This window comes from Trachurus trachurus (assembly GCF_905171665.1).
Source record: "Trachurus trachurus genome assembly, chromosome: 21".
Taxonomy (NCBI): domain Eukaryota; kingdom Metazoa; phylum Chordata; class Actinopteri; order Carangiformes; family Carangidae; genus Trachurus; species Trachurus trachurus.
The window spans coordinates 11675796-11693398 of record NC_139899.1 but is presented as its reverse complement, the minus strand read 5'-3'; the positions used below and the strand labels follow the sequence as shown (position 1 = coordinate 11693398).

General features: G+C 40.2%; 1 protein-coding gene across 1 annotated transcript in view; it reads left to right on the top strand.

Moving 5' to 3' along the window:
* LOC311004390 (ephrin type-A receptor 6-like) overlaps window positions 1–17603 on the top strand; it is a gene marked incomplete at both ends in the record, with an annotated part of 173912 nt that overhangs the window by 99021 nt on the left and 57288 nt on the right. The window contains one exon of the mRNA XM_083996441.1: window positions 2909–3244. Within this exon, the coding sequence (XP_083852567.1) occupies window positions 2909–3244 (336 nt within the window). The remainder of the gene's footprint in view (window positions 1–2908; window positions 3245–17603) is intronic.

Here is a 17603-nt window from a genome sequence, read left to right as displayed (position 1 = left end):
ATTAAAGGTTTCTATACTTGTGTATGCCGGGGTAAGTTATTACTTTGTCTACAGAGCTGGTGGATTACTCCAGTGGTCTCTCAGATTTCACTGTGGCCGTAAATCCAGCCTCGTCTCTAGGACTTATCTGGTGTGAAACTATGCATTAGAGAGTCTCATGGATGAATTACATGGCTTTTGTTCAGCTGCCTCGTCTTCATCGATGATTCACTGACTGTCATTACGACTTCATATTTGCATTAAATTACAGTTTAACCGGACTAATTCTCCTTTAATTAAAAAGCCATTTAGCTGTCACTGAGATAGACGGGGGCCACGTCTGAGAGCTCTCCAGGGTGAAAGACTGTATTTGTCTTTTTACGGCGAGACAAAGCCCAGTCATTGCAGGAATGCTGTGAGTTTACAGTGCCCTGCAACGTGCACTGTAAGGCTCAGCTTTTCATTCAAGGTTTTCAGTTCTAAATTTAGACTCAGATGATCCGTTTGTTGGACAGCTACCAGAGAAATTGTCTCAGGGGTTAACTGCAATCACATCTGTCAACAAAATCTAAAAATAAAATGCTGATCAGATGGCTTTAGATATGTCAGAAAAGTGGTTTATTTCAAGATGCAGCTTTACAACAGTTGTTGTTAGTTGTTAAACCAACTGTTCTAGTCAGCCTCATATGCTGTATCTTGAGAGCCACTTTTGGTACCAATTCAAACACCGTGTATAAAGGCTTGTGGGTATGTGACGACCCAGCAGTCTAAGGGGAGTAGACTACCACTTTTCTTTTTCTTATCCTTTTCTTCAAGCTATGAAGTTTGTGAAATGCATTTTAATCAGGGACTTGTAGGCCAGAGCATAAACAGTTTTCTTGCTTGACATCTAAAAACAAAAAAAGAGAAATGGAGATTAAAGGCTGAGTGCCTGAGAGGAAGACAAAGGTAGAGAGAGAAAGAAGGGATGTCACAGGGAGAGAGATAAAGGTGGAGAGAAAGTGTGAGGGCTTGATGGCGTGGACAGTGAAGAGAGAAAGGGAGGAGGGTGATGATACCAATCTCTCCCAGAGGAGAATAGCAGCTGAGTGATGGCAGTGGGGTTGCTCTGCAGGGGGGAGGTGGGTGGATTCTCCTCGATGGAGAGAATAGAGGAGGTGAGATAATGGCCGATGGAGGTCGAAAAGAGATAAAGAGAGAGAGAGAGAGAGAATGGACATCCACTGACAGAGGTGGAGGAGGGACGGGAGGAGCCCGTCCTGTCTGCTGAGATTTTAGCAAAGGCAGGGAGGGAGAGGGATTGAGGGATGGATGGTATAAAGGAGAGAGAAAACATCCCATTGTCTGGGCAGACAGTGAGCTTGGCAGGATGGGAGTGTTCAAATCCCTCAGGCCTTTTAACTCCACCCTGTTGACAGCTGGCTGCTTGCTATAGCACAATACTTACCCTGGCAGACAAACATGCGCATCCCCGACAGCACCAAAATACCTCCCCGAAGTGAAATGTGAGGGAGGTGAAATAACTTAGAATGTTTACTGCACAGGAGAGGAATGCATTATGAAGAGTTATGTGGTACAGTAATAATGTGATATTTAACCATAACAATTTTATACTGCGGCGCACCTCTGTGAATTACAGCCATTACATTTGTGGGGATTCTTCAAACTTGGATTAACTGACTTGTTGTTTGTGCGAACATTTGGAACATTGTGTTAGCTCTGGTGTCCATCAGGGGTCAAGTTTAGGTCCTGTGTTGCTAGGCGCTCCTCCAGTCCCTGGCCACATCACAAAGTTGGAGCTAATGCATTTTAACAGAGATACACGATAACTTTTTTCCCCACCAATACCGATAACCAATAACTTCCTGCTTCTCACAACCGATACCGATTCTGATAACCGACCACAGTTTTAATAGTTTATATACACACTTAAGGTTAAAGGGATAATTCAACATTTTGGCAAATTGGCCCATTGCCATAATTCCTATAGTCTTAGGAGGAGGTTCGTTACCTTTAATTGTCGGTGCGAGCTATTTATTAGAACGATCAGAGCTACGCTACGGAGGATCATGGGATTTCTTGGTTTCCCTCATCAAACTCATCAAATACACAATCCAACAACTCCAAAACGCTTTTGCACATTCACCACGCTATGAGATAATAACGGAACGTTACGAGACAGAGTTGTTTTAGAGGCAAATTCATGCAAAACAGCTGATGCGCGTTCCCGTCAGGGGCAGTTTTTCAGTAAGCAGTCTCTACATTTGCCTACCAAGGCACTGTAATAAGGCAAGTAAGTAGGCAAATATTTAATTATCGGACTCATCTGTGAATTTTGGCACCGATCGTGCATCCCTACATTCAGCTGGCTCAAGTATGACTGTTTCTTCTTCTTCCTGTCTGCATAATGGTATGGGCATAATGACTTTATAATTAAATGGCCTCCAGCTCGGCAGAGATAATAATGATGATTATTTGTTCTTTGTTTTGTTTCTTATTTTCTCCGCACTCCTTTATAGATGTTTTTCCAAAGTCAAAATAAGTTCTCCAGAATAATTTCTTCTGTAGCCTGTAATCAACCTTTTTATTTTTGCCATTGCAATTATTCCGACTTCTTTGGCCACTGAGGAATAATAGCACAACAGGGGCTTGAGCTTTGTTTGCATTAAAATCAGCTGCTAGGCTTTTAATCAGAAGAGTAACGGAACAGAAGACAAAACCCCTCCAAGCCAATACATTTGCTTAATGTTTGTGAATCATTGATTTTATACCATAATAAAAAGCTTTACTGTCTGGTTGAAAGTAAGTGTCATGTACCACTAGCCATGGTCACAACAGGAACCAGTGCTTAAACTATTGATCACAGTAATCGTGACTCTTTTTTTAAGCATTAGTTGATTCAGCTATTCTTTTTTTCCTCTGTTATTAGGCCCTCCGTCTCCTCCCCGCAACTTAATGTTTAACCTGAACGACACCTGTCTGATGCTGGAGTGGTCACCTCCCAGCGACACAGGAGGACGCCGGGACCTCACCTACAACGTCCAGTGTAAACGCTGTGGCCCCGAGCCCAACCAGTGCCAGCTGTGTGAGGAGGAGCTTCGTTTCCTGCCACGACCATTAGGGCTGACCAACGCCACTGTCACTGTCACAGACTTCTCAGCACACGCCAATTACACCTTTGAGATTGAGTCGCTCAATGGGGTGTCAGACATGAGCTCCTTGCCTCGCCCGGTAGCCATCATCGCTGTCAGCACTGACCAGGGTGGTGAGTATGTGTTATTAGAATTTGGCTCAACTTATATTTTCACTTTTCGTTTTTCGTTACAGTGTGTTGAAGATCACATTATACAACATGTTTTCTTGAGGATATATATCTAAATAACAGTGAGATTAAGTCTAACTTCACAGTATTTAAAAAGCCCAATAAATTATCACTTGTTTTAATGACTAGGTTAATTTGTTTTGTTAAGTTATGGCAGGGTTTCCATATGGCAATGCATGCACCTCAAATACATCGAAAAGATATCTCAAATCACATTATTACATCAGATAGGGTCTATACAGACAGTCTGGTGCAATCCGTAATAATGCTGAGCCTGGTATGGCTTTATAAGGTTAATGGGTGGCCATAAATGCATCTGCATCATTCAGTCCCATATGTTAGCAGAATAACTGAAATACTAATTAGATTTTATTGGACTTTTATGGTGGTTAGGCCATGAGCCAGGGAACTCTTGGCAGAGATAGTGCCACCATATGGTAAGAACATTTCAAGTTTGTTTTCATGACTCACTTTTCCTGGACATTTCACTGTACACCACTGTGGAACGGTGGAACTCTAAAACTGAATTTTTAAGGTACCTTGTGGAGTTTTTGACCCACACGTGAGTGAGATCCCATGTTGTTTACACACGCACATGAGGAACACAACACACATTATCCCACGAATCAATGGGGCAGTGATGTACTCAGAAACAGCGCAATGTGCTAGCAGAGGCAGGACGGAGGATGTTCAAGATGCAGGTATAAAAATGTTAAGAAGAACAGTTTTACATATATATGAGACGTAAACTCTCAACATCCTACTGTATATCAAGATACAGAATACAAATATAATTTTTAAATTGTTTGTCCAACTCATCCTTTGTAAGTTCGGCCCAGCACATCCAACATAAACTGCAATATCTCTTGAATAAATCATTAAATTACAGTACAATACAGGTATAAAACATTTTTACAAAATTTGATGGCATCTCATTTATAGATGGCAAAATTGATTGAATGTAAATGCTAGCAATAGACTGGGAAATTCTCCACATGTCATTGAATCAATTAATTTTGATTTTCAATGCCAACATTTTCCTGTCACCATACTAGCCCCATACAGTACCTAGACCAATTAGGTCTGCATTAGGATGTCTGCACTGTGTATGTTGCCACCACATTCATGATGAGACGTTCTAAATGTTAATAAAATGCCAGGTTAATAGCACAGTAGCACCTTGAACGTTTCAAAACTGGACCTAGCATACTTTTTATGAATAAAAACTCTGTACTAGCTCTGCGGCCTTTATTGCAGATGGCAGAGACTAGGGTTAACTCTGAAAATTAAAACATTATACTTAGTGTTACAGTAGTACTTGTAGTTTTGTATGTTTAACTGCTAGTGGAAATGATGGCAGGAGGCCAAGGAGAGGTTGTCTCTACCTACCTACTTGCTCTGAATAAGGTTTTTATGCTGAAAGGCCCACATTTCCTCTGGGACAAGACTTGGTGTGTAGAACGCTTATGCTTTTAATTTGCGATTTGCAAACACTGTGTTTTCTGTTTTCTCACTCCTCCTGCTCCCATCCTCCCTTGACTATTCTCTCACCTCTTTTTTCTATCGGTTGTTTGTCCTCCCCCTCCTCTCTCTCCTGTTTCCTGCTTCCAAACATGTTTGTTTTTTCTTTCTTTTTTCTTGCCTCCTCTCTTCTTTCTCTCCTTCCCTCCATCCTTCTGTTGCCGTGGGAGTCTGGGAGAAATGCATTTACTCATACAGCCAAAACACATTTAATGCATTATTCTGTGTCACCGGGGACAACTCTAGCCTTTACAGGTAACTCAGTGTTACACGTAGCCTTTTTATTTCATTAGGATGCCCACTTTAGCACGTAGTCGTGGCAGGTCCCCTGGCAGTACACAAGACTCATTTCATCACTAATATACCGCGCTGCAGCTATTTAAAATGCTCAAGGGAAGAGGCAGATTCGTGGCCCTCCGCCAGTGATGAATGATGTGTTTAACCACTATCACCTTGATAGAAACCAGAGTTTAGTTTAGTGAGTCTGTGGACAGTATCATGCATGTGAAGAGTTATTGATCAGATCCAACAGCTAGCTCTATGCTGGCTTGCAGTGTGCCCATGCACTGAATATTCTGGTTTATATTTATTTATTTATTTATTTAAGTGAATCCTATGATTGGGGACTTCTCCTACCCTCTCAGTTTTTTGTAGTTTACAAGGCTAATTGCAGGTGCTATCAATAGACCAATTCTAACCTTAAACAATCATGACATATACAAAATGTCTTGAATCTATGACATAGTGTGCCTTAATTTACTGTATGCTGTGTGAGTGGTGACTGACATTTTGCCCTCAGGGCTTGCTGTAGCTGGACCATTCTGTTGAAAACCACCGATAAGCAATATGCTTGATTCAATGCACACTATTGCCTGTACTTTACAACTTACACTACTGTGCTGACTAGCACCCTAAGAAGTCTCATACGTTTTCTACATATTTACAAACTCGCATTTTACACACCATACAATGTAATATTTTCTTTTCACACCTCAACTGGAAGCGAATTTTAAAGGATTTGTAGACTGATGCATATAAACCAGAGGGATGAGATTTCATGCACACAAAAAGCAAACATTCTTTAGTACCAATTACTTAAATAACTTGTCGGTTTATTGTGACATTTTCTTTTAATGTAGAGCTTAGAATATAATTATTTGTGGATTAGGCCATTATATTTTGCAAGCCAGTTAAACTCCTTTTTTTATTTTTGTTCATTTATTCATCTATTTATTTACTGTGAAATGCAACGTTCTGTAAGAAGCTTCTTGAACATTAAAGCATGAATCTCAAAGAGCTTTATCCTTTGAGATATACTGACTTTGAAAAAAGATATAAATGATACATAGTTTGTTGCTTTTGTGAAATGAACGTACTGAAAAAAAATCATTTGGCCTCATCTTTAGTGCAGCTTCAATTTGTTTTCACAGATAATCTCCCAAAAATGTTATTTACGGAGTAACTGGAAAAGTTTTTAATGTTTTCTTTCATTTGAAACACAACATTAGATCCTTTTTTTTTTTAAACGAAGACAACGTATTCATCATTATTATTATTCATTCATAAGTTGCCAGTTGATTTTTATATGTCTCTTGGAAAAATGTTTCTAGTTAGAAGAGCACTACTTCTACATATACAATACATACACTGACTTACACACATACTTATTGGTAAATGGACCAGACCAGTAAATAAAACGTATTAAACTTGTACACATATTCATACACTACTGCTGAACCACAGTTGGAGCAGCCTCTGTTTTCCACTACAGTGATACATACTCTTCTTGTCAATGTTTGCAGAAAAAAGCACACCACTGAAAGAATCTATCACCTAAAGGACTTGATACTGTGAAACTCTTCCTCTGCCGTTGTGGCACTGAAGCACTTTAGCAGTAATTACTCTCCTCAACAAGCACAGCACTGTGAAACCCAGGGCTGCATTTGCGTTGCCCGTATATAGAGGCACCTTCACTATTTCATCTGAATCATGCTCTGCGATAAATTATGCATACTTTTGCACATATGCCTCCCGAGACACATCCACCTAAACGCCTCTGTGATGAGCTGGTTTGGAAAGGTGCACTGAAAATGCAAAAAACCATTAGCATAGCGTCGCCATCAGCAGAAATTAGGCGGCCATCTTAAACTCTGTGTGGCTATGTGGGGAATATCAACAGTCTCCTGTAATAATGTGCAGTAGCCATAGATAAATTAGACTTAGTCATTAAAATGCAGATGGCCCTTTTAGTGCATGCTTCGTGGCAGTGAGGTTAGTCCATGATTTGCCGTGTGTCAACACACACACTGTACAAATGCATCAGTGGCATAGAGAAACTATATAGACCTGTGATAATTTCCTGTCAGGCATAACCTTTTCAATATTTTGAATTCATACAGTGAAGCTCATCTGATGTATGCATCAATCTTCATGACGCATGCATACATACACACACACACACATACACATACAGCGAGACTGAGTGTGGAGAATTATAAAGCATGAGGATTAACAGCAGGGGAGAGTCTGGGCCTGGAGTAAATCCTCTCATATTTGGAGAAAGAGAATAAGAGTCAGGGGAAATTATGTGTGCATTTGCGGTTCTTGAAGTCAGCACCAGGAGCATGGCACCGCTGTGATCTGTCTGACTTACCAGCTTATGGTCAACATAAGGACAGAAAGGTTCACAGCCAACAGTTTGATCTATGCTGAATTATTTTTAGTCTGTGCTGTTGAAGAAGGAGAAGGAGGAACCTGACACACTTCCAGATGGTTTCAGTAGCCCATCTGGCCCCTTCCCAATGACCATTGACTACAGCTGTATGTCTTACTGTATGTAATGTAGTTGCTCACATATGCTGCTGTTCAAAGGAGCCCAAGATTATTATTTTTTCCACAAAGTAGGTGACTGGGTCAGGACAAAGAGGAAAAGAGGACAAGGCAGCTGGAGGACAAGTGACAGCTGAATATGGATGTGGGAGGTTAAGTGAACAGAGGAGAAGTGAAATGAGGGAGTAAGTCTGAGCGGTAAATAGAGAGGAAGAGGGACTCGGGGAGAGAAAAGAGAGACAGAGAAGTGTTATGGATGTGCAGAGCGGGAGAGCAGCGGGACAGAGACAGATGAAGTGACAGAGAAAAAAGAAGAGGGTGAAAATGAGAAGCAGAGTATGAAAAAGATGATTGAGCGAGGAGAGGACCTAAAGAGGAAAGAAACGGGTGGCAGGATGAAGAAGATGCTAAATTAGCTGACAAGAAATGTGGGCAAAGGATAAAGAGAGCAAAGAGAAGCCACCACAAAGGGACACATCTGTGCACTCCTAGGTTCAGCCAAAAACAATTTGCAATGTACTGTATGTCCTTTAACTAAATTTATATATTTTGTACTAAAATATGCCCATTACGAAAATATAAGCACATTAGCTGGAATCTGCCTATCGTTTTGCCAACTTCACACAAGCTCCCTCTGTAGATGCAGATTTAACAGGTGTTCACCTTCACCTATTTTACTTTTATTGGCTGCAAAGCGCACATACATTTCACTTTGGTGCAGTTCAGGACAGCACCATTACCACCACAATATTGCCTCAAGATGTGTGTCGGTGCAGTGCTCTGAGTTGCATCACATTTCAGTATACAGAGTTTTCCTCTTTTTCTGGCCACACATCATCTTAGTGAAATCCTAGTTGTCAAGGTTAATTATTGATTCATTCATTTCTTAAGTTTGCCTTTTTTTAAGTTTGGTGGTCAAATTTATTTCACTGAGTTAAACCAACAATATTTTAGAAAAATCTTATAGGAAGAGATAGAAAATCCAAAGTTTCTTCATACTGCATATACTGTAGTCCTTTGAGGTTGATAGAAAACTTGAGGGATGTTCTCTCAGTTTTTCAGACAGTACAAAACTTTCAAAAAATTTCAAGCTGTTCAAGTTTTAGTCTTGAACTCAAAAGTATTGACACAACTTCTTAAAAAGTTGAGGTGTTTGCTAGTTTCAGGCTCAAAGTATTTATTTGAAAAAACCCTGTGTGTGCATGTACACAGCATATGGACAGGAGGGATTTTAAAAGTAATACCTGTGTTTCATAATGCCAAGCGTAAAACAAGTAGTGAGAGGGGGTGGACAGGTGGATGACTGCAGAAAGGAGTGAAGCAGGAGGAGGAAGAGGAGGAGAAGGAGGAAATGGCCTAGAAACAGGAGAGTTGCTTTAATCACAGGAAGCAGCTGGGTAATTGTGTATGTCACTGAAAGCAATCAGACACAGATCAGCTCCTCAGTTGCAGCGACGCATCAGAACAGTCTTACAGCAACTTGAAAAGACTCTAATCAGACAGTCTTTTGTAGATGAAAAGCCAGCGGGTAAAACTAACAATCTCAGATCTGTGTGATGTGGAATAACGTGGGAGGAGCTGGCGAGAGGAGTGCTGCTCATTGACTTGGCATTGATTCCAAGTGTCCAGATCATTTGCATGTATTTTCATTCACCTGAAGGCGCATGCCGACATCGTGCATCAGCAATGATAATACGCCACATTCCACAAAATCGTAGTTGATGTGAGAGTGTGCTTGTCTGCATGTAAACACAGCCAACCGTACACGGCTTCAGGGTTAAAGCTGCTCCAGTGTTTTCCTGCCACTCATTAGCTTGGGTTTCTTCTCCTGGTCACAGTGCACAGTAAACAGTGCAAACCACACTGGGTTGCCAACGCAAACCGTAATCTGAGACAATCAGAATCTAAATTGATGATCCTAGATTGATGATACCAGACCCATGCATAGAGAGTTTTGGAGTCAGTGTGCAGAATTGGGTGTAGTCAGGAATTATTATTAAACGATACTGATCCTATTGTAAACCTGATGGTGTGAGTCACAATGCTCAGGGATGTTGCAGCAAACCTCATCTGCATTTTTAGGCTGGAGATATTGTGTTTTTGGTAATGTTCTGTAGTGTTATATAAGATAGCAGCTTCTTCCATCATAGTTTGTGTGTTGGTTGTCTGCAATTTCAAAGTCTTGAGAAATATTTAATGTTCTTCGCAAATGTAGGGTTGGAAACACTAATTTAATCTGTATCTGCAGTTGATGGATGGACAGATGGATGGGTGGATGGCACATGGAAAATAAAACCGAACGTGCTTAAGCTTTTCTTTTTGGTACACAACTCAGTGCCTAAAATTTAACAACATGATTACAAAGACATAAAACACATGACACACAGGCAGGTTAAATTCACTTCACTAATTAGCTGTATAGATTTGTGATTCTGAATTTTCCAATGATATTCATTTATTCCATAAGGAAGACTACTGAGGGAACAGAGAGGATGATGATTTCCTGCACTACAAAACGTTTATTATTGTCTCCATTTATTACAATTTGTCATGTTTTTGCAGTGTGTTAAAATTTGAGATTTTTTTTTTGCATGTACAATTACTCTGAGCCAAAGAGATTAACTTCTCACTGATATGAGTCAAGCTTGTCTTCCTCTTAAGGCTTATTACTGTTTTATTCTAATGTCTGTAAAAAGGGATTGAGCTGAATCTTATCTGTCTCTCTATTCAAATATCCCTATCCTTTTTTGTTCCTGTTTTTTCCTCTTCACTCTCTTTGACCAGTGTTGCTTTGACACATGCTTCATGTGGTCTGATAAGGGGGGTGCATGGTGTCCGACTGTCCGTAGACTAGTCTCATGATTGTCTGATTCATGTTTTGTGCAGTAGTTACATGCAAAGGTTTTAACTCCTGGCAGAGAATCTTGGTTTTTAAATAAATAAATAGTACCTGTCAAACCTTCAGAGCATTGTGAGCAAAATTGTCCATGTCAGATTCATTATAGGAAAACCTCTGGCCCACCTTGATCTGTGATGGCCCGGTGCCATGCCCCCAGCCCACACCAATGTAATTATGCTGTAGTGGTTATGAATGAATGGTGTGCATTAAGGTCCTGGGCTCCTCAGCCACTGTACCCCTCCCAGGCAGCCGGCTCTCGGCATAGTGCCATGATCTAACTAACTATGACAAATTAGCCCCACACTTAATTACTAGCTTGGGAAAATCACAATGATGTTTATTAGGCGCGGCATCATAAAGCGGTGCGTCCGTGCCCCGAGACCAACGCGCCATGCTGGAGAAACACTAATAATAACAACAGCCATACAAATTGGCTGAGTGGAATGACCGGGGGCCCCGGGGCAACATCCAGGGTGGGGTAAGGGGGAAGGTGACTTTCTGTGGATGAATCAATACTGTTTCCACTGTGCTGCTATGCTGAGCAACAGCTACAATTGTAGATCTGTTTGAGATGGTTGAAGTCCACTGTGTGTGCTTGTGTACTGTATGTATGTGTGTGTGTGTAGTGTAGATTTAGCTTTGATCCCTACTCCATTATGGGTTAATGGGAAAAACCAGGCACTGATTAAAAAATGCTGAATATATCACATTACACAAGAAGATCTTTTCTTCTTGACATGCCATAATATGAGCATGTGTATCTTGGGTGTCCTCTGTCTGATAAAGATTAAGTGTGTGTGTGTGTGTGTGCGTGTGTGCGTGTGTGTGTGTGTGAGTGACCACAGCTTGGCTGGTGGTGCTGGCCTTGTTGAGGGAGAGCGGTCGTAAATAGCGCCTCCACGTTTTCTGGCTTATTAACAGTTGATTTATCAGCCCCTCTGTAAGGAATGCTCGCCCTTGGCACCCAGGCCCAGAGATCGGCCCCGGGGGGCCCCTATTACTCTGCGTCACGTGTGCATGTGGAGCCGTGTCAAAGGGATATTTTGTGTCATCGTATCCTGGATGTCGTGTGTGTGCATGTGCCTTATGTTGCTGTATTCATCAATGCAACTGCTCAGTACCAGGGTCATCTTCATCATCACTCTGTCTCACACACAAACACGCTTGCACGCACACACTCACACACACTCTTAATGCCTCCTGTGGAGGGAGATACAGGGGTAACAATAGGCTGGTGTAAATTTATATGACAGCTCTCTGCCTCTACAGTGATTTATCAGAGTATTTATCCTGGTGATGTGCCTTTATCTTTCTCTTTTCTCTCCTTTCTCTTTCCCCCCTCCATACTTTTACATTAAGGCCATGTGTGTGTTTGAATTGTGAGTGTTCATCATTACAAGCACTGACAACACATGCTATTATATTTTACCGTGTCAAGGCAGCCGTGTGACACTGATTTACTGCATTAAAGGTGAAGTTTAAAGGCCTTATCTCCTTTTATCCATAATGTTTAACTGTCTTCCCACTTGCATTTCTATTATCTGATCAGTAAAATGCCATTAGATCAAATGTGTTTTTTTAATCTCTTTCTGTCTGATCTTTTTGTTTCATGAGAGGAGTTACGCAATATTTTGCATATTTTGCACTGAATACTGCTTTTTTTTATCACCCAGTCATTATTGTAACATCAGCACAGATTACATTATAGATTGTAAGATTGGTAACGTCAGAAATGAATTATGATTCCTGATAAAGCTTTGCACACTGAAAATAAAGATGTCTAAGATCTTTATCCAGAGGAAAAAGTATTGAAATATTCATGTTGCACTTGGCAATTTTCTACAGGATTATCATACTGACTGTACAGTTATTACCCATGTTGTATGTTTCATGCATACAGTTCAATTATAGCAAAGAAATTATTACTTGGGGGTTTAATGTGAACCGTCCTGACTCCTTATAAAATTGAAAAATGTATTCCCCAGATCTACACAGTCAATGATTAGACCTTTTGTCAGGTCTGAACATCATTTTCTTTCTTGATCATATTTTGATGCACACTTTGTGCTGTGTTACATTCCACCTTCTGTTTTGTTTATACAACAATCAAGTTTTTACAGCATGAAAGACATTTGCAGTTGATCACCACAAATGTGGTATTTTCATGAAGTTTAATTTTTAATGTGAAGTGTTGCAGTGAATCCCATGTAACAGGAGGCTTTTGAATTTGGTTAACACCATCAATACATTACGTTTTCCACTAATTTGAGCTGTTTGGAAAGTGGGTTGAAGATGGATAATAACCTGTATCCTGGAGTTGAAAGCCACAGCTGCAATCATAGGATCCCAATTTGCTTGTTCTTTTCTTATTTTTCTGTGTATTATGTGAGATTACACCTCTTTACTCCTGCTGCACCTCAAAATGCAACATAAGTAGTTCATAAGTGGTTCGGTTCAGTTCAGTTCATCTGCTCTATCAACTAGCAGCTTCACATTTCCTACTTGTTGTAATACTGGCTTATCCTTCCCTTCCCAACTCTGGTTGGTTAAATTCATTTGAATCCATTCAGATGAAATATTTGATACTGTATTTGGAAGAATTACCATTCTGAAATAGAAACAACCAGCTCACCCATCACTCTGTCATTCCCAGCAGTGCAGTGTGTTAATTTGTTTGTCTTGTTACTTGCTTCTTTTGGGAAATGGTGGAGATGGAAATTTAATCTCTTTGCTTCATCCTTCATCCTTCATCCTTCATTCTTCATTCTGAACCTGTCTGCTCCTGCTGGATGGTTGAGAGCTGTGCAATGATGAACACATGGTAATTACACTTTGCAGCATGTAGACTTGAAATGCTCATATCCATACCAGTACCTTCATGTTTTCTCATCTAAGCCATGCTCATTGTTTGTTAAAACTAGGAACGATGGAAATTTAGTAGATCAGTTTGTATTTGTTAGTTTAACATTTTGAAATTTCAATGAAAATGTTTTGTTTGACAGACAGTTATATGATTCCCTGCCATAATATTTATTTTCTTCATACTTCTTTTTTTCCCCTCTGTGGTCTTTTCCAGCCCTTTCCAACCCTCTCTGAGTGACCTCAACACCCAGGGGTGACTGATCCCATCACACACCTACCAACACTTTCCTCCACCCACGTCCTCACTGCCCTCATGTCTACTACACTCATTCTTTACTCTCGGACATCAGTGCTGAATACCAAGCAGATCAGAGCAGGCTTCAGCTGTTGCTGTATTACTGGAAATAATGAAGTGTTTGCTGTTGGTGCTTTGTTCTCATTTTCATCCTAACATGAAAGACACTGATTTTTTTTCTGACTGTAGTTGACTTTGTGCTTGTACAGTATTGGACTTTTCTTGTTTTTGAAGTGATGATTAAAAGAGTAATCGTTCAAAAGGGAGATGGACATGGGAAAACAGTCTCAGCTCAAGGTCCATGCACAGATGTTTCCTAGAGGTTCAAGCCTATCATTGGATGGAGTTTCCTTCATCCAGTGAAAAGTTTTCAATGTTTTATTTTTGGGGCTTTTAATGCCTTTTAATTGATAGCAAAGTCGAGAGAGAGACACAGGAAATGGGGAGGCAGAGAGGGGGAATGACATGGGGGAATGACATGCAGGAAAACTAAACGCCGCCCTGAGACGTTTTCAATGTTATAGAAGAATTCTAATATCTAATCTAAAATTGACTAATATTCATTTTTTTTGGACCGCTGATATTGCCCGTCAACTAATTTACCGGCTGGTTTTGTTTTCTTATTTCAATTAACGATAATGAACGCCTTACTTCTTTTTTTTTCTTTTCTTTTTCTTTGCTTATGTGCGCCACCTGTTTAATGTGAGGTGGAGATTACGCCGCCGCGTCAGCCGGCTCCTCTTCCTGGCAGAAAACATTGGCCTACCAGTATGTTGATTTACATATATAACGGCAATCATTGAGGGTGTGAAGTGTGCATCCTTCCACACCCAACTTTTGGACCGTTTTGAGTGCACCATCCGGGTACCTACAGTACACTGCATTCTGGCATACGTGTGAATACATACTCAAAATAATTACTTGTATGGAAGTATTTGAATTGACACACCACTGTTGGATTCTCAAGCTTGACGCCCTTAAACATCAACACTCTCGACTCAGACTGATGTAGGCCAACTATAAATATTATGTAGCTACTGTACTACTACATCCCTGCTTCCATTCCAGCTTTGGACATTATGTATATGCCACCCTCCTCTCCAAGATGTATAGCCTATTTATTCATATATTCATCTATATACAGTACATATCATTCATGTGACATGTACGTACAGCACATAAATATACGATACCTATGTGCATGTGTATACATCTCATTCTCTTGACATCTATATACAATACGTCCATAGAAAATGCTTCAGCACATGTACTGTATGTCTTGCAGCTGGGTTGAATTTTCATGACATTTTTTCTTCTTTGATTTACATGTCATTATTAGAACCACTGCACATGTGACAGCCACCCCACTTCTACTGCACCAGCCCTGCTCTTAATAAGAAGGAGAATATGTAGGGCTGTAGTGTATGTAAGATTTGAAACTGGGGAGAACACACAGGTCTCAGAAATTCTCTCATAGTGCACTATCCCACTAATCCTGACATGTGAAAGACATGACAATGCTACATCCAACTTGTCATGACTGTTGATGAATATACTGAAGCTTGGATTTGGTCCAGGTTTAACGTCCTAATGTTGTGATTACGACTCTAATTCCATTGACATCACATTTCCGTGTAAAACTAAACTATTTAAAATCTTTGCTGCTTTGAAGGTGTTCACAGCCGTCCGTAGCTCCTTCCCTCGGTCTCTTTCTACCTACTGTGTAACTGCTCTATTGCTTTTTGCATTTCAAGTCTGTAATGATAGCAGCAACCTTTGAAGTGGGACACAAACAGATGAAAGAGAAAGTAAGCACCGAGAGACTATGAAAAGAGGACGGCAGTTTTCAGAGAAGGTGGCAAAAGTGGAGGCATGGATGGACGAGATTACACTTGATAGAATCTTTGTGCTGTCAGATAAAAGTCCAAATGTAGTGTATTTTAAAGGATAATGTAGTTCTTGGTGGAATATTTTACCACTCTTTCATCTAGCATGCTAACACTAATAGATGACACTTCTAGGTACAATATTCTCACTTGAGGGTTGTGAAATCATATTGTGCCGACCCAATCATCCACATTATGTTTAATTGCATATTTTTAACTTCTTCTTATTTTATTCTACAGTATGGATGTAAGGCAACATGAGCATTGTTATCTTAAGTAACTTTTTTTCCAGTGGATATATATTGCCTTTTGCGCATAATGTAGAAAATGTTTGACAAAGTTTTTTCTTGTTGCATTCCCGTGCTGCGTCTCCACAGGAAGACTGAAATGTTGGTATAATTTCAATTTCTTCGTAGTTACTCTGTGGTGAGAAGCTTCTCTCTTAACAGAGTAGATGAGAAGGTCTCAGCGGGAAATATATTTTGTTTTACACTTTACAAAGCTGAGTGTGTGTGTAGGTGTAGGTGTAAGTGTGTGTGTGTGTGTGTGTGTGTGTGTGTGTGTGTGTGTGTGTGTGTGTGTGTGTGTGTGTGTGTGTGTGTGTGTGTGTGTGTGTGTGTGTGTGTGTGTGTGTGTGTGTGTGTGTGTGTGACAGAAACTTCTTACAGTGTGTGCATAATGCTGTTTGTACTCTTCTGACACCCCTGACTTTTAATAGAGTAAAGTCCTCAAGGAGAGCTAGGAGACAATCACACATGCACACACACAGAGAGAGGAAGGCTCAGGCTCACACTTTCTTCATCTCTCTTAAGATGCATTTTTAATCTTCACATAGAAACTGGCTTTGTCCACGAACCCATCAAATTGAGACAGCACCAAGCTCCTTTGGTTTAATCATGTTTTCTTACTTTTAATAAAGAACCGTGGTTTTTAAAATCCTGAGAGAAGGACAGTCAAAGACAGACAAGGAAGTCGAGAGATGAGAATGTAAAAGCCATGCCTGACCTTGACAACTGCACTACGGTACAACATTGTTAAAGGGATAGTTCAACATTTTGGCAAATTGGCCCATTGCAATAATCCCTATAGTTTTACGAGTAGGTTTGTTACCTTTAATTGTCTGTGCAAGCTATTTTTAGAATGGCGGAGCAGTTGTTTTCGAGGCAAGTGCAGAGACTGCTTGCCGAAAAACTGCCCCAGACGGTAACGCGCATCAGTGGTTTTGCATGAATTTATCTAGAAAACAACTCTGTCCCGTAATGCTCCATTATTATCTCATAGCGTGGTGAATGTGCAGGTCACAACTTGTCCACCAGAGCATTTTGGAGTTGTTGGATTGTGTATTTGATGAGTTTGATGAATGAGCCTCTTTGGTGTAGCTCTGAGCAGCTCGCGGCTCTGCTCCACTATTCTAAAAATAGCTTCCACCAAAAAATAAAGGTAACGAACCTACTCTACCCTAAAACAATAGATATTATGGCAATGGGCCAATTTGCCAAAATGTTGAACTATCCCTTTAACTACCTATTTCTCTAATTTGTCTTTTAAGTCTTTCCATTGTGTCATAACCAAATGATTTCATATCCCTGAAATCCATTCTGCTCTCTTTGCCAGTACTTTTATCCTACTGAGATATGAAGAAATTCATAATATTTTTGTGACATAATCTACAGTAGTTGACAGATTTGTTATCACAAAGTCGGAACAACAAAGTGATAATTAATCACATCTCCAAGTGATTGTCACAAAGAGCAGCATGGCTGTTAACAGAATCTGTCATTTCCAACTAAAAGTTTTGGTAGCAAGAAAGTTGATGATTTATGCATTATCATGATTGCTGGTGAAATTAAAACTGCAGCTGTGAAACTGCAGGAGCTGCTGTTTATATAATTGTATGGCGTGTCCAAACTAAAAAAAAAAAAAGGTTTTTTAACAGGTTGTGTATTACATCTTCTCACTGTGAACAAACACAAATGTGAGCCTACTGGTTACTTGTTAACCTTTCACAAA